The following is a 25,226-nucleotide window of genomic DNA, read 5'->3' as shown; positions in this document are numbered from 1 at the left end:
AGCAGTGGAACCAAAAAAAAAAATGGTTCAAATGGCTCTGAGCACTATGGGACTCAACTGCTGTGGTCATAAGTCCCCTAGAACTTAGAACTACTTAAACCTAACTAACCTAAGGACAGCACACAACACCCAGCCATCACGAGGCAGAGAAAATCCCTAACCCCGCCGGGAATCGAACCCGGGAACCCGGGCGTGGGAAGCGAGAACGCTACCGCACGACCACGAGATGCGGGCTGGAACCAAAAGCTCGAAGGGCTGAACACCACACGACCTGGCGTGTGGCAACTAGCCCGACACTTCACCAGGGAGAAAATATACACCCCAACGCTTCAAGGGCCTGACGGACCTGCATACGCAGCGGAAGAGAAAGCAGAACTAATGGCCCGAACACTCGCAGCGTCGTTCACACCGAACCTGGTACCATCAGATCCAGCGTTCACACTTGCTACTGACCAAGAGGTTACACGCATTCTAGCTCAACCATCGCGCGACGACATTCGACATGCTAGCACAGCCGAAGTCTCCTGGGCTATAATGCATTCCGCTGCTAGGAAAGCCCCTGGTCATGATGGCATTCAAAACCGTGCCCTCCAGGAGTTCACGGATAAAGCAACTGAGTACCTAACACACATAACGAATGCCATACTAAAACACCAACACTTCCCCGCCTTTTGGAAGACGGCCAAGGTCCTGATGTTCAGGAAGCCGGGGAAAGACCACAGCCTCCCACAAAATTACCGACCCATCAGCCTTCTGAGCTCGCTCAGTAAGGTTGTTGAGAAGGTGATTCTCAAACGCATCACTAGGCACTGCATAACAAATGACATCCTGAGACCGGAGCAATTCGGCTTCAGGAATCACCACTCCACAACACAACAACTCCTACGGGTCGTTGAATATATAACACATGGCTTCAACATAAACAAAGCTACAGGGGCAGTGTTCCTGGACATCGAAAAGGCTTTCGACCGTCTATGGCACAACGGCCTCATCCGCAAACTCAGCGACGCGGGATTCCCCGACGGGCTGCTGCGTCTAATACACTCATACCTCACAGACAGGAGCTTCAACACTGACGTGCAGGGAAAACAATCAACACGACACGGTATACACGCGGGAGTACCCCAGGGAAGCATCCTAGGGCCCCTACTGTTTAACCTCTACATAAACGATCTCCCAACCACACACACAACACAATGATGGCAATCTACGCGGATGACACCGCCATCCTTGCGCAAGATTGGAAACCATCAAACATTACGTCACGCCTACAGACTGCACTCAGAGTAGCCGAGCCTTGGTTGGAGAAATGGCGCGTTAGAGTAAACGTCGACAAGTGCGAAGCCGTTCTGTTCACTAAAAGACCGAAGCAACTGCGCAAACACCGCTACTGCAGACCAATAACTCTACATACACGCCCAATACGTTTCCGCGAGAAAGTCAAATACCTCGGTGTCTGGCTGGACCGGAAATTACTCTGGGGGGACCACATACAACACATGACCAACCGAGCTAGCGCGAGGCTCAAACAGCTCTATCCTATGCTCAACAGGCGTAGCACACTGAACAGAAGGGTGTCGAGGTCCATGTACATGACACCCATCCGACCCCTGATGACGTACGCAGCTCCCGTCTGGGGATACGCTGCGCCCACACGCCTGCGCCGTCTGCAGCTCATACAAAACAAAGTACTCAAAATCATAAGCAATGCTCCACGATACACACGCATCGCGGACCTTCACCGGGAATACCGACTTGAGACTCTCACGGAGGTAATTCACAAACTCACCAAAAGACTATACAGAAACTCCAGACATTCGCAGAACCCGTTTATTCTGAATCTGGGGAACTACGACCACAACCATAGATGGAAACATAAAAGACCAAAAGACATACTTGCAAGGACATAACATCTATGGCCAAGTATACGCAAACATAACGGCACAGGCGAACCCCTGTTAATCAGACGCATTTACTGGATATCCAGCTGAAATACACTGCCGAATAACTGGCACCACACAGGGAAGCCGTACCGTACACTGCATGCAAACAAGCTCCACACATCACCCACACAGTGAGATGATCTATGGCCGATCTTCCATTACTGTATAACGATCTTGATTGTTCCAGGAATGTAGAGCTGCAGCAACTGGGACACATCGCCATCGCTTGTCACGCTAATGATGCATGATACTTATACTAACAAATCCAACCCTGCATGAGCTATCGCAGCTAGTAAGCCACTACCGCTCTTACTACCCATCCCACTGTCGCAGAGGTTTTTTTTCCCACGGCACGAGCCATGGCACTTTTTTCCCTCTGCTCTTCAAATCGCTACCCTTACTCGCGTTTCGTCCACTATCTATCACCTGATGGACCGTGTTAATGCGTAGCCTTACCCAGACGCACGGACAACATCACAGCCCAGCATCCTGTGATCCACCTACTAGATAACTAACATGTTTACGGAGGTGACAGTAGAACTTTTGGTTTGGTCACCACGTTGGAGCGGGCGTGGAGGGGCCCCATCTATTTTTTTTTTTTTTTTGGGTGTCCAAAAGAACATTGCATCGTACTTATTAGTAACACAGGCACTGCTATTTCGTGCATTTTAAAGTGCTGTGTGGAAACCAGTCACCACAGAGCTTATTCAAGAATGGACCTAAGTTTCTTACAAATCGTTCATAAAAAATGGCTCTGAGCACTATGGAACTTAACATCTATGATCATCAGTCCCCTAGAACTTAGAACTACTTAAACCTAACTAACCTAAGGACATCACACAACACCCAGTCATCACGAGGCAGAGAAAATCCCTGACCCCGCCGGGAAAAATCGTTTATACTGAAGACTCAAATGTAAATGATTTATAGTGTATGTGACAATGTGCGCCTAGTGCCTGCAGAAGAACTAATGGATACATGAAATAGCAGAAAATGGAAGTAAGGGTTAAATCACAACCCCGTAATTGTAGATAGATAATTTAAATGTGCTGGCAGGAAATACTACAGTTCTCCTAACAATATATCTATTTTCATAATTTTCTTTATATTATGGACTACTGACGATACCTAGTATGAATAGATGAAATACGTTTGCATAAAAGCAAAATAAACATTGAATTACAGAAGACGAATTTCATGATAAATGCTTAATAATTCTATGAGAAACATCATTAACAATTTCTTCTGTTGCTTTCTCTCTGATTGGATTTTGTATAAAACTAGTAAAAAGAAAAAAAAAACTGGTTAGCGCCACAGACTGACAGTCCTAAGGGCCCGGGTTCGATTCCCGGCTGGGTCGGAGATTTTCACCTCTCAGGGACTGGGTGTTTTGTTGTCCTAACCATCATCATTTCATCGCCATCGACGCGCAAGTCGCCGAAGTGGCGTCAAATCGAAAGACTTGCACCGGGCGAGCGGTCTACCCGACGGGAGGCCCTCGTCACACGCCATTGTATACCTCTACGTAATTCGCAATTGATCACTATAAGTCAAGAGAGGTGGATCCGCCCGTATGAAAGGAGGTGAGAAGTATTGTGTTGTCACTAGATAAGCAGGAACAGCAGAGCCGTTCGGTCAAGAGAGCTCAGCGACTTCGACCATCGACTAGTCATTGGATTTCACTTGAGTAACAAATCCATCAGGAACATTTCAACCCTTCTAAAGCTGACCAAGTCGCCTATTGGTGACGTGATTTTGGAGTGGATACACGAAGGAACAACCACAGTTAAACCAACACCAGAAAGATCTAATGTCGGCGTACTGATGGACAGGAAACGTGGTGCACTGCGGAGGGTGGTTGTAAACAAATGCACGAAATCAGCGGAAGGAATCACTCTTGATTTCCAAAGTTCTACCAACAGTCCGGCTAGCACAATGACTGTGTTTGAAGCCATTTCGACTATTTTTCGACCGTGACTGTCTCAAGAAATATGTAAATATTTTTCAAATTACACTCCTGGAAATTGAAATAAGAACACCGTGAATTCATTGTCCCAGGAAGGGGAAACTTTATTGACACATTCCTGGGGTCAGATACATCACATGATCACACTGACAGAACCACAGGCACATAGACACAGGCAACAGAGCATGCACAATGTCGGCACTAGTACAGTGTATATCCACCTTTCGCAGCAATGCAGGCTGCTATTCTCCCATGGAGACGATCGTAGAGATGCTGGATGTAGTCCTGTGGAACGGCTTGCCATGCCATTTCCACCTGGCGCCTCAGTTGGACCAGCGTTCGTGCTGGACGTGCAGACCGCGTGAGACGACGCTTCATCCAGTCCCAAACATGCTCAATGGGGGACAGATCCGGAGATCTTGCTGGCCAGGGTAGTTGACTTACACCTAGAGCACGTTGGGTGGCACGGGATACATGCGGACGTGCATTGTCCTGTTGGAACAGCAAGTTCCCTTGCCGGTCTAGGAATGGTAGAACGATGGGTTCGATGACGGTTTGGATGTACCGTGCACTATTCAGTGTCCCCTCGACGATCACCAGTGGTGTACGGCCAGTGTAGGAGATCGCTCCCCACACCATGATGCCGGGTGTTGGCCCTGTGTGCCTCGGTCGTATGCAGTCCTGATTGTGGCGCTCACCTGCACGGCGCCAAACACGCATACGACCATCATTGGCACCAAGGCAGAAGCGACTCTCATCGCTGAAGACGACACGTCTCCATTCGTCCCTCCATCCACGCCTGTCGCGACACCACTGGAGGCGGGCTGCACGATGTTGGGGCGTGAGCGGAAGACGGCCTAACGGTGTGCGGGACCGTAGCCCAGCTTCATGGAGACGGTTGCGAATGGTCCTCGCCGATACCCCAGGAGCAACAGTGTCCCTAATTTGCTGGGAAGTGGCGGTGCGGTCCCCTACGGCACTGCGTAGGATCCTACGGTCTTGGCGTGCATCCGTGCGTCGCTGCGGTCCGGTCCCAGGTCGACGGGCACGTGCACCTTCCGCCGACCACTGGCGACAACATCGATGTACTGTGGAGACCTCACGCCCCACGTGTTGAGCAATTCGGCGGTACGTCCACCCGGCCTCCCGCATGCCCACTATACGCCCTCGCTCAAAGTCCGTCAACTGCACATACGGTTCACGTCCACGCTGTCGCGGCATGCTACCAGTGTTAAAGACTGCGATGGAGCTCCGTATGCCACGGCAAACTGGCTGACACTGACGGCGGGGTGCACAAATGCTGTGCAGCTAGCGCCATTCGACGGCCAACACCGCGGTTCCTGGTGTCCGCTGTTCCGTGCGTGTGATCATTGCTTGTACAGCCCTCTCGCAGTGTCCGTAGCAAGTATGGTGGGTCTGACACACCGGTGTCAATGTGTTCTTTTTTCCATTTCCAGGAGTGTACTTCTACCACTCACAAACTTTGCTAACTATTGTATTATTTGAAACTTCCTCGCAGATTAAAACTGTGTGCCGGACTGAGACTCGAAGTCGGGACCTTTGCTTTTCGCGGGCAAGTGCTCTACCATCTGAGCTACCCAAGCACGACTCACAATCCGTCCTCACAGCTTTAATTCCGCCAGTACCTCGTCTCCTACCTTCCAAACGTCACAGAAGCTCTCCCGCAGACCTTGCGGAACTATTGTATTATTTATTTATTTTGCAACATGTTTCGAGGGAATACCTCATCTTCAGGCTAAATGGCATAACAAAAACAATTTCATAATCAGATAATACTGATGTTACATAGTCTTTTCATAAATGCGGTATTCCTGTGGAAGAAGAGAAAACTTAGTAAGAGGCGATGACACTTTGGAAGCTGGACTGATGTTTGCACGAAAATGTTTTGTAACAGTCAGTCACTTTGTTCTTCTGGCGTGGGAGTCTCGTTGTGATGAGCTGAGGTGTTTCCATTTCCGCTTTAAAGAACACATTGACTGTTTCAGACTTGGTAAACCCAATAAATCAGCTATAGCGAAACATATAAACGGAACAGGTTACAGTGTTACAATAGACAACGATCTCAGAGTATTACATAATTTAGAAAAGAGCTGGAAAATGGACATCATGGACGAAATGGAAGTATTCATCCATGGCCACATTGAGAATAACGAGATTCTGAATGAAATGACAGACTTCAGAAATTCACATTTCATTTCCAATTTCACTACAGTGCTCTTAGAATAAAAGATACATAACATGACAGTAGTTTGACTCTAGCCCCAGCAATAGCTTAGAAATGTGTAAAATAAATCGTTTATATCATGATTTGTACAATAATATTATAACACGTGCTCAATTTGTAATGCGTCAACCAACGTCTGTAATACGATAACAAGACGGGCAGAAGAGATGTAAACAACTGACACTACATAGCTCGACAGATCGATAGTCAAATCGGAACCAGCTGTATTTTGACCCCCATCTTGTCCACTGCATTACAGATTTGTTTTTGTGATCGTATTTCCAAGTTAATTTTACGTTAATGAAAATTTGTGGACAGTGATCAACAAAGCCAAGAGAGCCACGGAAATGGAAAAACCTCAGCTCATCACAACGAGACTGCCACGCCAGAAGAACAAAGTGAGTGAATGTTACAAAACATTTTCATGCAAACATCAGTCCAGCTTCCAAAGTGACATCGCCTCTTACTAAGTTTTCTCTTCTTCCACAGGATAACCGCAGCATTTATGAAAAAACTATGCAACACCAGTAAGATTTTATTGTGAAATTGTTTTTGTAATGCCATTTAGCCTGAAGATGTGGTATTCCCTCGAAACATGTCGCAAAATAAATAAATAATACAATAGTTAACAAAGTTTGTGACGGGTAGCGGTAATTTAAAAAACCTTTACATACAATGACTGTGCACAGGGAATGAAGAAGGATGGGGTACAATGACAGAACAGCTCCTCATACGCCACGCACCCTTGTTTTCAATGTTCAGCGACGCTTGAGGCGGTGTAAAAGAGACCCTACTGGGCAGTGGTTAAATAGAAACGAGTTAGTTGGTGTGATGAATCACGCCATTGCGGTTGCAACCCAATGGCAGGGGAATCTGGCGAATATCTAGAGAAATTTACCTGTTGTCATGTGTAGCGCCGACACTAAACTACAGCGGAGGCGGTGTTACGGTACAGGGATGTTTCTTGTGGTAACTGCTCAAGAAGGTACTTAATGACAAAGGATATGAACACAGTTAACAGGCTGGTTAACTGCGTAGAGTAGAGGAACAATTCGGAGACCATGATTGGTTTATCAGCATGACAATGCACCCTGTCACAAAAAAACATTGTGAGGCAATAGATTGTGAACAACAGCGACCCTGAAATGTACTGGCCTCACCAGAGTTCCTACCTCAACCCATCGGAACACTTTTGGGATCCGTTAGAAAGTCGACGTGTATCCACAGAACATGTGGCCTGTAATTGAAGAAGTGTCATGATGATCTCTCCATTGGCAAAAGATTCCGGAATAGTCCCCCATTCAGATCTCCGGGAGGGGACTGCCAAGGGGGAGGTTCCCATGAGAAAAAGATTGAATAATCAACGAAAGGATAACGTTCTACGAGTCGGGGCGTGGAATGTCAGAAGCTTGAAAGTGGTAGGGAAACTAGAAAATCTGAAAAGGGAAATGCAAAGGCTCAATCTAGATATAGTAGGGGTCAGTGAAGTGAAGTGGAAGGAAGACAAGGATTTCTGGTCAGATGAGTATCGGGTAATATCAACAGCACCAGAAAATGGTATAACAGGTGTGGGATTCGTTATGAATAGGAAGGTAGGGCAGAGGGTGTGTTACTGTGAACAGTTCAGTGATCGGGTTGTTCTAATCAGAATCGACAGCAGACCAACACCGACAACGATAGTTCAGGTATACATGCCGACGTCGCAAGCTGAAAATGAACAGATAGAGAAAGTGTATGAGGATATTGAAAGGGTAATGCAGTATGTAAAGGGGGACGAAAATCTAATAGTCATGGGCGACTGAAATGCAGTTGTAGGGGAAGGAGTAGAAGAAAAGGTTACAGGAGAATATGGGCTTGGGACAAGGAATGAAAGAGGAGAAAGACTAATTGAGCTCTGTAACAAGTTTCAGCTAGTAATAGCGAATACCGAGTTCAAGAATCACAAGAGGAGGAGGTATACATGGAAAAGGCCGGGAGATACGGGAAGATTTCAATTAGATTACATCATGGTCAGATAGAGATTCCGAAATCAGATACTGGATTGTAAGGCGTACCCAGGAGCAGATATAGACTCAGATCACATTATAGTAGTGATGAAGAGTAGGCTGAAGTTCAAGACATTAGTCAGGAAGAATCAATACGCAAAGAAGTGGGATACGGAAGTACTAAGGAATGACGAGATACGTTTGAAGTTCTCTAACGCTATAGATACATCAATAAGGAATAGCGCAGTAGGCAGTACAGTTGAAGAGGAATGGACATCTCTAAAAAGGGCCATCACAGAAGTTGGGAAGGAAAACATAGGTACAAAGAAGGTAGCTCCGAAGAAACCATGGGTAACAGAAGAAATACTTCAGTTGATTGATGAAAGGAGGAAGTACAAACATGTTCCGGGAAAATCAGGAATACAGAAATACAAGTCGCTGAGGAATGAAATAAATAGAAAGTGCAGGGAAGCTAAGACGAAATGGCTGCAGGAAAAATGTGAAGACATCGAAAAAGATATGATTGTCGGAAGGACAGAATCAGCATACAGGAAAGTCAAAACAACCTTTGGTGACATTAAAAGCAACGGTGGTAACATTAAGAATGCAACGGGAATTCCACTGTTAAATGCAGAGGAGAGAGCAGATAGGTTTAAAGAATACACTGAAAGCTTCTATGAGGGTGAAGATTTGTCTGATGTGATAGAAGAAGAAACAGGAGTCGATTTAGAAGAGATAGGGGATCCAGTATTATAATCGGAATTTAAAAGAGCTTTGGAGGACTTACGGTCAAATAAGGCACAAGGGATAGATAACATTCCATCAGAATTTCTAAAATCATTGGGGGAAGTGGCAACAAAACGACTATTCACGTTGGTGTGTAGAATATATGAGTCTGGCGATATACCATCTGACTTTCGGAAAAGCATCATCCTCACAATTCCGAAGACGGCAAGAGCTGACAAGTGCGAGAATTATCGCACAACCAGCTTAACAGCTCATGCATCGAAGCTGCTTACAAGAATAATATACAGAAGAATGGAAAAGAAAATTGAGAATGCGCTAGGTGACGATCAGTTTGGCTTTAGGAAAAGTAAAGGGACGAGAGAGGCAATTCTGACGTTACGGCTAATAATGGAAGCAAGGCTAAAGAAAAATCAAGACACTTTCATAGGATTTGTCGACCTGGAAAAAGCGTTCGACAATATAAAATGGTGCAAGCTGTTCGAGATTCTGAAAAAAGTAGGGGTAAGCTATAGGGAGAGACGGGTCATATACAATATGTACAACAACCAAGAGGGAATAATAAGAGTGGACGATCAAGAACGAGGTGCTCGTATTAAGAAGGGTGTAAGACAAGGCTGTAGCTTTTCGCCCCTACTCTTCAATCTGTACATCGAGGAAGCAATGATGGAAATAAAAGAACGGTTCAGGAGTGGAATTAAAATACAAGGTGAATATCAATGATACGATTCGCTGATGACATTGCTATCCTGAGTGAAAGTGAAGAAGAATTAAATGATCTGCTGAACGGAATGAACAGTCTAATGAGTACACAGTATGGTTTGAGAGTAAATCGGAGAAAGACGAAGGTAATGAGAAGTAGTAGAAATGAGAACAGCGAGAAACTTAACATCAGGATTGATGGTCACGAAGTCAATGAAGTTAAGGAATTCTGCTACCTAGGCAGTAAAATAACCAATGACGGACGGAGCAAGGAGGACATCAAAAGCAGACTCGCTATGGCAAAAAAGGCATTTCTGGCCAAGAGAAGTCTACTAATATCAAATACCGGCCTTAATTTGAGGAAGAAATTTCTGAGGATGTACGTCTGGAGTACAGCATTGTATGGTAGTGAAACATGGACTGTGGGAAAACTGGAACAGAAGAGAATCGAAGCATTTGAGATGTGGTGCTACAGACGAATGTTGAAAATTAGGTGGACTGATAAGGTAAGGAATGAGGAGGTTCTACGCAGACTCGGAGAGGAAAGGAATATGTGGAAAACACCGATAAGGAGACGGGACAGGATGATAGGACATCTGCTAAGACATGAGCGAATGACTTCCATGGTACTAGAAGGAGCTGTAGAGGGCAAAAACTGTAGAGGAAGACAGAGATTGGAATACGTCAAGCAAATAATTGAGGACGTAGGTTGCAAGTGCTACTCTGAGATGAAGAGGTTAGCACAGGAAAGGAATTCGTCGCGGGCCGCATCAAACCAGTGAGTAGACTGATGACAAAAAAAAAAAAAAACAAAAAAAAAAAAAAAAAAAAAAAAAAGTCGAGAGAACGGGCTGCCATTTCAGACACCTCACTGGATGTTACCCAGCGGAGACGAAGCCATCTTAAAGGCGAAGGATCGACACACCTCATAGTAATATTCATTAATAGGAGTCCAGATCATTTCGATCCGGTAGTATACAAATAATGCCAACGGCCTTGCCGCAGTGGTAGCACCGGCTCTCGTCAGTTCACCGAAGTTACGCGCTGTCGGGCTGGGCTAGCGCCTGGATGGGTGACCGTCCAGTCTGCCGAGCGCTGTTGACAAGCGGGGTGCACTCAGCCCTTGTGCGGCAAATTGAGCAGCTGCTTCATTGAGAAGTAGCTGCTCCGGTATCGTAAACTGACATACGGCCGGGAGAGCTCTATGCTGACCACATGCCCCTCCATATCCGCATCCAGTGACGCCTGCGGGCTGAGAGTGACACGGCGGCCGGCCGGTACCGTTGGACCTTCATGGCCTGTTCGGGCGGAGTTTAGTATTTTAGTATACAGTTAGTGGACATTCATAAGCTTGAACGTGGTGATAAATCCAGTGTCCCACCTCTCCAGCAGTACGGGGACAGACTCGGAGAGTGGCTGCAGTGTTATTTGCGTATCACGCACTTCCACTTAACGGCTGCCACAGGGCCTCAACAGTTACGTCATATGGAGATGGCAATCGAATCTCTACAGGAGAAAATTACCCGTCCAACCAGGAGGAACTGTGGTTAGTACCTCTTTATCTGTTTCTTGAATACTGTACTGCCTGTATTGCCTACTTCTACGTAACAAGCAGATGGTAATGAGAGGTGAGATTGGCTCATATGTATAGGTTTTCGGACACATCATTGTAGGGATCATTCCATGGTTGCGGACGTAGCATCTGTACAACTGACATTGAAGTATTAACATGAAAATAAAAGGAAGACAGGTAGACCTGAATATGATCAGTGCACAGCGAAGGTTTGAAGACGTGACTTGTGTTCTTTTGCCACTAAACAAAGGAATATGAAGTCTTACAGACGTAACAAAACCTTCTTTTCATGGAATAACCCTACAGGAACTTTTCTTCTATTTTTGGCGAATACTACCTGCTACAGGAAAGTGTGACACTTTTCTTTAAACACCCTTCATTGAAAGTGCGGAATCCTTAGAGAGATATGTTGCAAATCACATTCCAGGATGTTGTACAGCTAGCGTATGGTTACTTATTTTGGCTTTTGTCAGCCTAATGGTATCACAATGCATAAATATGCAGCAGTTCTAGAATATAGCAAGAGATTGTTATTCAGAAACTGTATTCGGTGATAGGTTCATGCCAACAGAAAGTGCACTGTTAGACAACTGTAATCGTCCTGATTACATGTCGAACATGACGCAGACTACGAAGCGCTGCATGTACGCACGAGTGATTTAATCGGGCAGACGTCAGTTACGTCGGGCTGCGTCACGTGGGGTCTTCTAGCACGTGTCAACAAATGCCGCGCTTCGCAGTAGTGGAAAGGCCGACGTCATTTCCCTGCTAACACTGTAGGAAAGCATGTATGAGCTAACACAGTTGAATGTCGTTATGTCACCTGCACCTCTTGCGGATTAGTTACTGAAATACAGTAAGGCACCGGCTACAACGCATATTGTGAGTTGTACGTTTAGAAGAATACTTTCGGTCGGATGATTCAAGCATTGTGTGTCACCTAATAGATGGAGATGTGCCCATTATGGCAACAGGCGTCTTGCGCTCTGGTACTTATGCAGCTTAGCGGAGGGTGGTTAGTTCATGTGTGGTGCTAAATAATTCGGTCGGAAGAATTTCCACTGTAAGAATTTTGACCGTAGTTATCTGTAAAGCAAAACACAACGGGTTATCCGGTATTGGACTCAAAGTCTGGACTATTTTTCAAGACGAGTATTCACCAATCCTACCCACGTATGGTTTGAAAACAAAACGCCGTCTTCACTCATGTCGAACGACTGCAAAACACACCACATAGTAGTCTTATGGAGAACACAACTGCACAACTGCAAATCCCTGCCCCCCCCCCCCCCCCCCCCCCCCACCTCCAACATCAACGGTAGATGTTAAATCACACAGCTGTATGAAAGTCGATAGCAGTAATTCCGTGGCTTTAGCAATGGGTCATTCAGACACCACTCTCTGTGTTATTTGTGCACGGAATGTTTCGGTAACCACTATCATCATTATTATCAACAATCAATAATAAAGGCCTCCTCCAAACGTGCCATGTATCACGGTCTTCAGCCATACACATCCATTTTTCTCCTACATGTTTTCTAATGTTACGTACCTACATTCCTTCAGGCCGTTGCCTTGGTCTTATGTCTTAGGAAAATAATTCCTTGGGCCATCTAGCATTTACTTGTCTTGCTAGAGCTCTCTCTCTCTTCTGTTTTCTTTGGATACTGTCAACAATTCATAATAATTCACCTGTATGTTTCCCTAATCTATTTGTAAGTTTTACAATCACCACTAGGTAAGAGACACTCAAACTTCCCCATCATATAAACCACAACTGCATTTTTGAAAACACTAGTTAGTTTACGAAAAGCACTTCACGCCACTTCATTTATTTATTTATTGTTAATCCAAGCATTCGTCTACAACTTGCCTAAATACAAAATTTCATCAACTAGTCCTAGTCACATGTATGAATAATAGTCAGCTAACAGATCTGTCACATGGTATTTCTGTATTGGTGTAGTCAGGAGTTCAGACTGCTACGGGAAGTGGGACTAGTGGTGGTGTCTATTGATGGCGAGCATCCCTAGGCGCTGACCATGTCAGTCTGGTCTAGAGGACGACAACTACCGTCACTAAGTCTCACATGTAGATCATAAACCTGGTTCTCTTACACCGAGGAGGAAGTTCAGCTCGTGGCTGGGGTAAGTATCTTCGCCATACTAGCGAGTTGCATGCAGAATTATAAGAACTCAGGATTTGAAATGTTCCGCTCACCCTAGTTTATCGATAGTTGAATATCGTTGCCAATGAAGCACATCTCACACGTTCACTCCGGCGTGTTCCACCAGTGGCTCGACTCTACCAAATTGTGCCACTAACAGTATGTTAACTTACGATGTAGTACCTATCTGATGGGCACAACGAAAGCTTGAATACAGTTTTGTGTGACTCCTCAACAAATGAGCTTTCTGCACAAATAAAATATCACATAATTTGTGATTAATTTAGTGTAAAATTGTTATATGTGATCTCTCGTAGTTTTAAAAGAATTGACTTATGGCACTTTCGAAATAAAAGGTCAATATATTAAAATAGTAACGTACGCCCTTTGAATATGACACCACCCCATCGCGAGAAACAGGAAAAGCAACGGAATCAGATGAAGGAAAGCACGAAAAGGCGCACCACCTATTAGCGAGTCCGCCTACTTATCTGGGTGGTAACGTGCTAGCCTCCCATGCATGCGGTTCGGGTTCGATTCCCGGCCGGGTCGGACATTTTCTCCGCTCGTGGACTGGGTGTTGTGTTGTCCTCGTCGTCGGCCGCAAGTCGCCCAATGTGACGCCGAATGCAATAATACTTGCACTTGGCGGCCCAACACGACTGGGACATCCCGGCCACCAATGCCATACGGTCATTTCATTTCGTCTCTTAGCGAGAAACATATTTCTCAGCCCTGGCGCGAACATGTTGATCATGATGTAAAATGTTGGCTCAGGGCAAGTATATCGTTGGCTGCGGTCTTGCATGTGTTTAGTGCGTTGAACTCAGCGATCCGGTTTGTGTTATTAGATGGGTATAGGCTATGTACCAGTGCCATTTTTCATCCTCTCCGTTCAGTCTCATTCGCAGCAAATAGCACTAAACATACGCACCACAGACATATACACCTCTCTACATTAGACATGTCGGAAGAATCCACTGGAAATTATCTCAAGCACAACCGCCCATCGTTTTCCCTTGAAACTACGGACGGATCTTATGATCTTAACCATGAAAGGTTGGACGTGCGGCTACTATTGATGATTCATAAGTATTAGCTTCAGTTCATACCCTTCGTATCGTGTGTATGAAATTTTTTATGCCTTCAATTTGGTGGGCGTTTCACTACGTGGCAAATGTTTTTGATTATCAAATTTTCGTGCCACGTGTGAAAAACTGAATTTGAAATAAGGGGATTATAATAAGACGTTAAAAGAATAATCTCCATTAAAAATCAAGATCAAATTATTTACATTTGCATTTGTTAACAAAACGTGTGCCCTTTGGTACCCCACAGAGCAAATGGGAATTCAGGTCTACTGTTAAGTGAACGTATATTGTTCTCCCTGTCTAAACATGCCTCAGCACGTAAGTGCTACCATCTGTGGATGTCTCTTATTCAGGTTTTATTCTCTAGTCTAGAATGTCCGCCCTTTTAGGACCTTCTTATAATTAGTATACACCTTGCCACACTTCTTCTTGTAATACCTTTCCTCAAATAGTTCAAATGGCTCTGAGCACTATGGGACTTAACATCTTAGGTCATCAGTCCCCTAGAACTTAGAACTAGTTAAACCTAACTAACCTAAGGACATCACACACATCCATGCCCGAGGCAGGATTCGAACCTGCGACCGTAGCAGTCGCGCGGTTCCGGACTGCGCGCCTAGAACCGCGAGACCACCGCGGCCGGCTACCTTTCCTCATCTGCAAGGTCATCTATTTGTTGGTTGACTGGTTGAATTGGAGGAGGGACCAGCGAATTCATCGGTCCCATCGGATGATGGAAGGATGGGGAAGGAAATCGGCCGTGCCCTTTCAAGGGAACCTCCCGGCATTTGCCTGAAGCGATTTAGAGAAACCACGGAAAACTAAATCAAGATGGCCGGATGCGGGTTTGAATCGTCGTCCTACCGAGTGCCAGTCGGTCATAATTGTGGAGATAGATACAGAGAAACAGTACCTGTTTATAACGACCACACTCGAAAAATTACAACTTCGGACTTCAGTAAACACTGTGTTTGTGTTCTTGCAGTGTGCTTGGTCCTTGTTGACGAGGACATCCACATCGACACCCATTTCTTCTTCTCTCACGATATCAGACAGTTCTCTCTCTTTTGAGAGGCCCTCAGCATATTTTTCGTGACATCATCTCTCTCCTCTGCGTTTAACACTAGAATTCTTTTGCAGTCTTAACGTTGGCGCTTCTGAGTGTAATTCCTCCGACTGTTATTTTGGCTTTTCTATATTCCGTTTTCTTCTTAAGACGACGATAAATGGTATGGGATAGAAACTCAGTGGAGGGATGGGTTGTTAGCCAGACCATGAGATGAATAGGAAATTGATAGGAAAATATGGTGAAAACTGGAAGCGGCGTTCAGATGTGGAGTAGGATAGATAGGAGTAAATAGGAAGAATTAGGGCTGATAGGACGCATTTCAGTGTGTGGGAGAGTGACGTGGTTGATGTTTCGCTCGGAGAGAGTAAGAAGTGTGTGAAGGCGCAAGTTTCATACGGTATGTCGCACTAACTATTAAATTTGAAGCAGATACAAGGCGATCACTTCTCAAAGATCATTCGACACTAGTGTTATTCCAAACTGAATAACGCTCTTTAGCACCTACTAAGTTATTAAAGTAAACAAGTAAACACGTCTACAGGTGTAACGTAAGATACCATGTTAACGTTGGTCTTTGACAGAGGATATTCATGGCAATGCTACAAGGCAGCTGCAGATGAAGCATTAATTTCGAAATGAACTTGAAAATACAGGGCTTACCACAGCCGTAAGCGACTTGCCCCAAGAGATGTTCGTTTCTTAGAGCAAATATTGAAATAATAAGCATATCAGAAGTGACAAGACGTCTTGGACGAGCACAATTTCATCGGGGACGTACTGTGGCAGGTTGAATGGTCCTTCCAAAGATTGCACAGTGTACAGGGTAGGCCAAAAGTCACTACACATCGTAACCTTATTGAATACAAAACAAACAACTGGAATTCTGAAACAACTGAGCGCTTTATTGAAGCTGCAGGATTATTTATAACAGTCTTTCTCGAATGCATTACGAAGGGTAGTCGTTTTTGGCCCACGCCGTACAAAGGCGAGAGATGTTATTTAATATATATTCAGTGATGCTACAGCTGTTCCAACGGGGCTGCAGAATTATGGTCAATCTCTTGTAAGTGGACGGCAGCAGTCTACCATTTCACACCTACTCTTTGTTGATACCTTTCATCAGACGACCTGGAATGCTTAAGTATACTTGTTAACACAGTCGTTTGTTAGAATCAATGTCTTGAAAACCGCTGGAAATATCCTCTTCCAAGACCTCAATTGTTTCTGGGTTTGCAGCATACACTGTAACATAACCCCAAGAAGGAAATTCATTGTTGTATAGTCAGAAGATCTGGGAGGCATTTCTATTGCTCCCCGCCGTCCAGTAACTTTCCAACCGAATACCTCATCAATGCAGTTTCGCATGTTTGTTGCATAGTGCGGTGGGGTTCCATCACGTTGAAAATAAAGTAAGTTGAATTCGTCGTACGTTATTTTGCATAGATTGTCAATAGGTCCTGATAGTTCTCTCCAGTTACTATTTTTATAGTAAAAATTCTTTCTTCATTAGAAAACATCTCCACAACAGGTCACAATCAACAATGAACAATGTAAGAGATGTCTGATTTAATAGCAGTGCGCTCTGGTGTTTGTATGTACAAGTATCATAAACAAACAAGATTACCTTAACGTCTTCAAAATGCGTTACGAAGGGCACTCGCTTTTGGCCCACCACTTACAAAGGCAAGAGATTTCATTTATATAGCAGTGATGCTACAGCTGTTCCAGCGGGGCTGCAAAATTACGGTCACTCTCTTGGAAGTGGACGTCAACAGTCTACCATTTCACACCCACTCCCCTGCGTCAGGCGAGTAGCCATTGCTGTTGACAAGGCGACCGTACCAAAAATTAGCAGCAGTAGTGCTTCCAGAGAGTCAGTTCGGATACTCAAGAAACGTCTGCTGGAATTAGGATCACGAGCATGGGAACCAATGCCTCATTTCTTCTCCAGTGGGTTAGTGGAAGACGCAACTGAAGGGACGAGTCGCGCCAATTTGCATTTCGTGATGTTTGTATCATTAATGCTGTTCGCGTAATCTATGAACCAGATGAGAGAGGATTGTCGTAGAGTGGCATGCAGATACACGCGGGACTGATGATGGCCGTTAGGGTATGAGCAGTTATAGTCTAACATTACTGTGCACCTCTGCTACTTGTTGATGGAACCTTACAGAACACATAAACAACACCATCTACCACATTTTACTGTGATATGCATATGCTTTTGACAACATTAACTGGAATACTCTCTTTCAAATTCTAAAGGTGGCAGGGGTAAAATACAGGGAGCGAAAGGCTATTTACAATTTGTACGGAAACCAGATGGCAGTTATAAGAGTCGAGGGGCATGAAAGGGAAGCAGTGGTTGGGAAAGGAGTGAGACAGGGTTGTAGCCTCTCCCCGATGTTATTCAATCTGTATATTGAGCAAGCAGTAAAGGAAACAAAAGAAAAATTCGGAGTAGGTATTAAAATTCATGGAGAAGAAGTAAAAACTTTGAGGTTCGCCGATGACATTGTAATTCTGTCAGAGACAGCAAAAGACTTGGAAGAGCAGTTGAACGGAATGGACGGTGTCTTGAAAGGAGGATATAAGATGAACATAAACAAAAGCAAAACGAGGATAATGGAATGTAGTCAAATTAAATCGGGTGATGCAGAGGGGATTAGATTAGGAAATGAGACACTTAAAGTAGTAAAGGAGTTTTGCTATTTAGGGAGCAAAATAACTGATGATGGTCGAAGTAGAGAGGATATAAAATGTAGACTGGCAATGGCAAGGAAATCGTTTCTGAAGAAGAAAAATTTGATAACGTTGAGTATAGATTTAAGTGTCAGGAAGTCGTTTCTGAACTTGACTAGAAGAAGGGATCGGTTGGTAGGACATGTTTTGAGGCATCAAGGGATCACAAATTTAGCATTGGAGGGCAGCGTGGAGGGTAAAAATCGTAGAGGGAGACCAAGAGATCAATACACTAAGCAGATTCAGAAGGATGTAGGTAGCAGTAGGTACTGGGAGATGAAGAAGCTTGCACAGGATAGAGTAGCATGGAGAGCTGCATCAAACCAGTCTCAGGACTGAAGACCACAACAACAACAACATGCATATAATTAGTGAGACAGACTCTTCCAGGAAGATCAAGCGTCCACGCAAACTATTTGCAATTACTGGCACATTGTCTAAGAAACTTACAAGGCTAGTACCGCCATCTGATCCGTCCTTCATTGATCACATATGGAACATGATAGGACAGCTCTGTATTACTAACAACAGCCCTCGAGAGACTTCGACTACACGTAAAAGTAACTTGGGATATTATCTCCCAAGATAACATCCGTTACTGACTTGAAAGTGCACGATTGTAACAACGTTTTGTAGCTAGAGGAACCTACACTAGACACTGAAACCGCTGTTTAAGAGAGAATTTGTCTAGCGTTTGAGCATTCATATATGATCAGATAGGAAGTACAAGTTATACGAGCATAAAACTTAACGTATTTGGGTCCAATGTCTCATATAGTTCAGTTTTCACAACGTGTTCGAGTATGTTCTGCACGTGTACCTGACAGTATCTTCCATTTCTCGACTCATTACCTTCTTTAAAAATAAAAGTAATTTTACCTTTAAGGCCATGATTTACGAACTCAGAGCCTGCGTTCGCTCCAGGTTTATCAGCTTCTGGCTTGAGTGTGGTTGAAGGTATTAAGTGAAATGGTTGGAAAACGCGTTCTCGAGCTATTTTCGCCACGTTACTGTCAAAGATTTCGATTTACAGTACCCATACACATACTAGGCTATAATTTCTTTATTAGGTCCGATCTTTCATTGTTATGTGAGAACATTTTAGGTATTAGAATGTAAGTCACCAACACTGAAGGCGATGTTCGCAAAATCATGTCCACCGACATCTAGTACTGAGAGGTACTCTACATCCTACATCCAACGTTACATAAGCTGCTTCTGGTATTCTTTTCTGGCGGCCAGTGCCAAATTAGATACACAGAGGTGGAAGGTTCGATACGTGGTTGTTCGAAAGATACTTTTTCTGCTAGTAACGATTTGGTAGTACCGGTTTTATCACATGTCACTGTTACTGGTCACTGAGGATGTATTTACGCAGGAATTTCAGCTGGAAATCGCGTTTGCTGGACTGCAGCGGTTTATCTACACCACAGGAGCCAGTTTGCTGCCACAGTCAACAGAAGTGAGTTACGCCATGTGCAGATAAGATGGGCGAACGACCACAACAAGATGGCGCTCTCGGTTCTTATCTCCCACTGCGAGAAATTCCTCGAAGAAAAGAGTGCCACAAACCTTTACAAGTGCTGTTCAGATAAATACGCACTGCAGTGGTTGAGAAAGATTATTTACACTTTCAGCTTTTAAAGCATACAGTGGCTCACATGATAAACGGAGCAGACGATCTGTTTCGGGCACCTCCGATTTCGAGTGCAGTGAGTACTACGATTTTCCTTGTAATTTCTTGCCAATATAAGCAGCCACACATGCCTTAGACATTCCAAGCAAGCTTTTAAGACAAAGGAAGCCATCTGAGGATGACCTCGATTGTTTAAGAATTGTGTTTGAGTTTCATCACAGGTGCGCATGATCTCATATATAAGATGTAAACACGGAAGATCAACATGCAAAGTCAAATATCTTGGCAAACCCAGTGAGTAATCAACAGAAAAGATATCTCCGGTAGTATTCACTTGACGATGTCATGGTAATGTAACAGCAGCTGAAGGTGCTCCGTAGTTTCTTGGGAATGCCGGTTTCGGTTTGTGAATAGTCATGTTAAAATGTTTCTAGAATGCTCGAACAACGCTAGAAAATTCAGTCAGTAATCGAAACTGGTGTTGCTAAAAATGCACCAAGGCAGTTGTGACATTTTTCAGAATTTTTCCTACTGCGAACCGACGTTTCATTTCATAATAAACACTGACAGACATTAAAGGAAATCCTAAAGCTTGCAAAATGTTTTTTTTCTTTGTCAGAGTATAACATGAGATGCCAATTGCTTTTACGTGAGTATCAGATTCCAATATATGCTTCAAGACTTCCTACATGCCATGGATCTTTTTTAAACAAAGATAATCAGATGATGCGCCAAAACAACACGACACAGCACGAAGTCTTATGAACATCCTGTAATTTGAACTACATCGTGGGAAAAAGCATTAAAAATAAAAATTAATACACGTCCTGGACCGGGAAAAAGAAACGTGTATTGGATTAGACTTTAATGTGATACTGTTTAATTATTCCTGGAAGATATACGCCTTTTGAAACCTTAAGGAAATAACGAGAAAGTGTTATGTATAATCGGTTGGCGGGTACTTGTATTTGATATTACTACATGAGTGGTGAAAGATTTATTGTGATAATATGAGTGTGTTAGATAAGATGTATAAAGCCACGTATTCAGTACAGTCACCATGTCAACAATCAGCAGTTTTGCACCAGTACGAACACCTACTAACCAGAAAGTAATCCACTTTTGACGTTTATTACTCGATGATGCTCGTCTTGTCTACAATAAATTTTCTGAGGATTTTAGCTAATTCAGTCTCTACTTCAGAACACATTATTCCCTTCCCATCTTTCATTCGGATAACAAAAATGGAGTAAGGCGAAGCATCTAAAAAAGCGAAAGCTTTTAAAAGCAAGTAGCACGAATAAGAAGCAGGTGGACTATTACCAGCAAATCTTTGGATCTGTTTACCAAAAGTAAGAGCGCTTAGCTCAATAAATGAATTACACTTGGCGATGCACAGTTTCCTTGTACGATGCTCATAGTAAGTTTTATACAATAGAATGTTAACGCCCTTGATACAGAACCGACCAAGTGTTCTGTCATACGACAAGTATTCTGGATGACTGGGTGTAAAAAGGCCTCAGACCACTATTATTATGTTTCCAGTGTTTTCTCTTAGTCAATACAGACGAGTACGAGGACGATTTCTTAAAATATCTACGTGGATCATTCTCAAATAAACTAGTCTTCTTTCTCCACTAAGCTCAACGTCGATAGAAAACTGAACTCTGACATTGCTACTTCAAAGTAGACAATGTAACTACTTGGATAAGAGAAAACAGTGATACCAATAAGTGAGTCGTAGAGGCAAATCAAATCAGTAGACTTGCACCAGTTTTACTTCGCCTTTCGTGTGAAATATTTATAAAACAATCGCGAACCTTATTATGAATGAGTTCAAATGTGAAACCGGAAAGAATTTGAATTCTGCAGCCAACGAAGCTTGTGGTAACAAGTATAGAAAACACGATTAGGGTGCGAGCATACAGTATGTGGACAGTTCTGTAGTGAGTCCACAAGGAAGCGAAGGTACAAAACCATCAGTGTTGATCTCCCTGTAGCATCGTAAGCCTCCAGCAAGTTTTAGCTGTCTGACTATCACATACAAACCTAACTGAAACGACAATTTTTACTGTGTAGGTAAAAAATGACCGCTACATTGACATAAATCTGCTGCTTCTATAAAGAAAATGTAGCAGACTTTGGAATAACTACTGACGGCATTTGCGCTAAGATATTACGACTCCGCTTTGACCCGACATATGGAAAATAGTGGACAACAATGGGGGTCAAAAGCATCATTAAATAATAAGAAGAACAACGTACTCATCATTGTAGGTTATTAAATGCTTAGCTTCCGATTTATGAGACTGTCACGTACATTGTATCATTTCACGCAACTGATACCCACAAGCGTCACGTGCTGAACTTGGAAAATGGTTCACAGCATCTCACACTAATTGCTTACGTGCTTACAGTAGCACTGTGTACAGGCTTAAGCTTACCACCACTTAACACGAACCTCCTCTTATGCTTCCGTAACTCGCGCACGAAGAGAAGCATTATCACTGATATCTCATTTAAATCATCAGTTTGACACCTAACCATAGAAATGTTTGTGATGGATATGAAGTCAAATGAACGCAGAGCCCATTGAGATGATCCATACATGACTATCCACTGAGTGATCTAAGGTTAAAGCAGAGTTATCGTACATTAAGTAGTACGTCATCCACCTAAACCCTGTTATCACAGGGAAGTAGGTGAGACGTGCTGACAAATGGGAAGTGGTGAGGGCGGTTCGTGAGTCATACGTGGGTGGCTCAGTCAGTAAGAGCATTTCCTGTGAAAGCCAATTTCCTTATGTGGCTCACTATTTTAATCCGCCAGTACGGCAGTTAATGAACTTTCAAGAGTTAACTGAAACACAGATGGAAGTGATATGATAATACTGACTGACCTACAGGTAGGAAGACAAGCATTTCCGCAACTGTGTTGAGGTAATTTTCTTTCTTATTTTTGGGTAAGTGCTGATCACTATTTTAGGTGCACCTTATACCGGGTGATCAAAAAGTCAGTATAAGTTTGAAAACTTAATAAACCACGGAATAATGTAGATAGAGAGGTAAAAATTGACACACATTCTTGGAATGACATGGGGTTTTATTAGAACAAAAAAAATATTGCTAGACGCGTGAAAGGTCTCTTGTGCGCGTCGTTTGGTGATGATCGTGTGCTCAGCCGTCACTTTCGTCATGCTTGGACTCCCTGGTCCCCAGACCTCAGTCCGCGCGATTATTGGCTTTGGGGTTACCTGAAGTCGCAAGTGTATCGTGATTGATCGACATCTCTAGGGATGCTGAAACACAACATCCGACGCCAATGCCTCACCATAACTCCGGACATGCTTTGCAGTGCTGTTCACAACATTATTCTTCGACTACAGCTATTGTTGAGGAATGATGGTGGACATATTGAGCATTTCGTGTAAAGAACATCATCTTTGCTTTGTCTTACTTTGTTATGCTAATTATTGCTATTCTGATCAGATGAAGCTCCATCTGTCGGCCATTTTTTGAACGTTTGTATTTTTTTGGTTCTAATAAAACCGCATGTCATTCCAAGCATGTGTGTCAATTTGTAACTCTCTATTTACATTATTCCGTGATTTATTCAGTTTTCAAATTTATACTGACTTTTTGATCACCCGGTGGAATGTTTGTTGTTCCTTACTTTGGCACCTGTGTTGAGGTAATTTTCTTCCTTATTTGTGGGTAAGGAATCCATAGGTAAGTGCTGGTCACTATTTTAGATGCACCTTATAGAGCGTTTGTTGTTCCTTACTTTGGCAGTAAGGGCGCACTGAAGCGGTACCGAAATGCGATTTGCGCGAAGCGCTGTAAGTGAGTGGAGGCGACTAACCTGCCATCCCTGCAGCAGGAGGCTGCGATCAACGGTTCGCAGCCACATGACGGCGTCGCCAGCCTGGAAGTCCTTGAGCCGGTAGCACTTGTTGTGCAGGTAGATGCCCAGGCACTTGAGCAGCTCCGACGTGGAGGCCTGGATGACCGTCTTCTTTGGGACGGGCTGGTGCTGGTGGTGGTGGTGTTGGTGATGGCTGTGGTGGTGGTGGTGCGGCGGCCCGGGAGGCTGTGGCGCTGGCGCCGCCGACCCGCCGAGCAGCGCCGCCTTGGGGCCCAGCTTCTCGCACACCTGCTGGCTGTTGTTGTTGACGTTGTTGGCGCGCACGGCGTCCGCCGCGGTGCTCGTGCCCGTGCTGGTCGTCGTGGTGAGCGACGGCCGTGGCTGCAAGCTGCTGCCTTCGCTCAGGGTCTTCACCGGAGGGTTGTAGTAGCAGGTGATGCCCGCCGCCTTCTGCAGGTTCTTATTCTTGTCCACCACCAGCGGGTGGATATTGTCCACCAGCGGTTGCCGGAAAGCTGTCAAGTTCTTGTTCTTATTGTCCAGCTTTTTCTTGTTATTGTTGGTGGTGGAGAACCGCTTCCAGCTGAGCGCGTTGATGAAGAGCGAGTGCTTTTTGAAGTTCTTCTCGAGGGCGTTCTTCTCGGAGATGATGCGCGCGTTCTCATTGTTGTTGATGTGGTTGTGGTTGGTGGTGGCGTTGGCGTTGCCGTTGGGCAGCGAGCCGACTATGGGCGTCGGGTTGTCGCCGTTGTTGTTGCCGCCGCCGGTCTTGTTCTCGCGGTTCTTGGCGTTGTTGAGCTGCTCGTAGCTGTAGTTGTTGAGCGTGAAGTCGGTGACGGAGCCGGCGTTGTTGACGGCGCAGCCGCCTCCGCCGCCCCCGCCGCCGCCGCCGCCGCCGCCCATGCTGCCGCCCATACTGCCGCCGCCGCCGCCGCCCCCGCCTATCGAACCGGTGCTCGAGTAGACTGGGCGGCGCTCTCGCGGGCTGAAGCTGAGAACGGTGCCCATGAGCGCGTCGCCGCCGCTGCTGCTGAGGCGCTGCCCCTCCGCGTAGCCCCACACCACCTGCCGCAGGTAGTGGAGAACCAGCTTGCCGGCCGTCTGCAACCCGTCAGCACCGGCGGCCCTGGCGCTGGCCGCGCATCCTCCCGCTGCGCCGCTGCTGCTCTCTGTCCCCCGCGGGGTCCGGGAGCGCGCTGTCCGCCTCCAAAAGCCCGGCACTGTCAGCTCTGCTGCGGAACGCCACTCTCGGGTCGACAGCGTGAGCGCGTCTCGCAGGGCGGCTCGCAGAGTACTGGCCGCCGGTGCCGCCGCCACCCCCTCGTCGCAGCGCAGCGCCGCCCCCTCCCCCCCCCCCCCCCTCCGCTCCGTGAGCCGCTGCCCCTGCAGACCCCGCTACCGGCGGCGCCGGGCTCACCCTTCCCTTCTGCCGCTCGCCCATTGGCCGCCCGCGCGTCACGTGACTGCTCTGCGTCTGCCGCACCCCCGCACGCGCGTCG

General features: G+C 45.2%; 1 protein-coding gene across 1 annotated transcript in view; it reads right to left on the bottom strand.

Annotated features, from left to right (window-relative positions):
• LOC126237404 (cyclin-dependent kinase 5 activator 2) overlaps positions 1 to 25,007 on the bottom strand; it is a 331,564-nt gene extending 306,557 nt beyond the window's left edge. Inside the window, exon 1 of the mRNA XM_049947497.1 lies at positions 23,725 to 25,007. Coding sequence (XP_049803454.1) covers positions 23,725 to 24,735 — 1,011 coding nt within the window. The 5' untranslated portion in view covers positions 24,736 to 25,007. The remainder of the gene's footprint in view (positions 1 to 23,724) is intronic.
• Between the last annotated feature and the right edge of the window lie 219 nt (positions 25,008 to 25,226).

This window comes from Schistocerca nitens, chromosome 2 (genome assembly GCF_023898315.1).
Source record: "Schistocerca nitens isolate TAMUIC-IGC-003100 chromosome 2, iqSchNite1.1, whole genome shotgun sequence".
NCBI classification, from domain to species: Eukaryota; Metazoa; Arthropoda; class Insecta; order Orthoptera; family Acrididae; genus Schistocerca; species Schistocerca nitens.
This window is presented reverse-complemented; position numbering and strand designations above follow the sequence as displayed.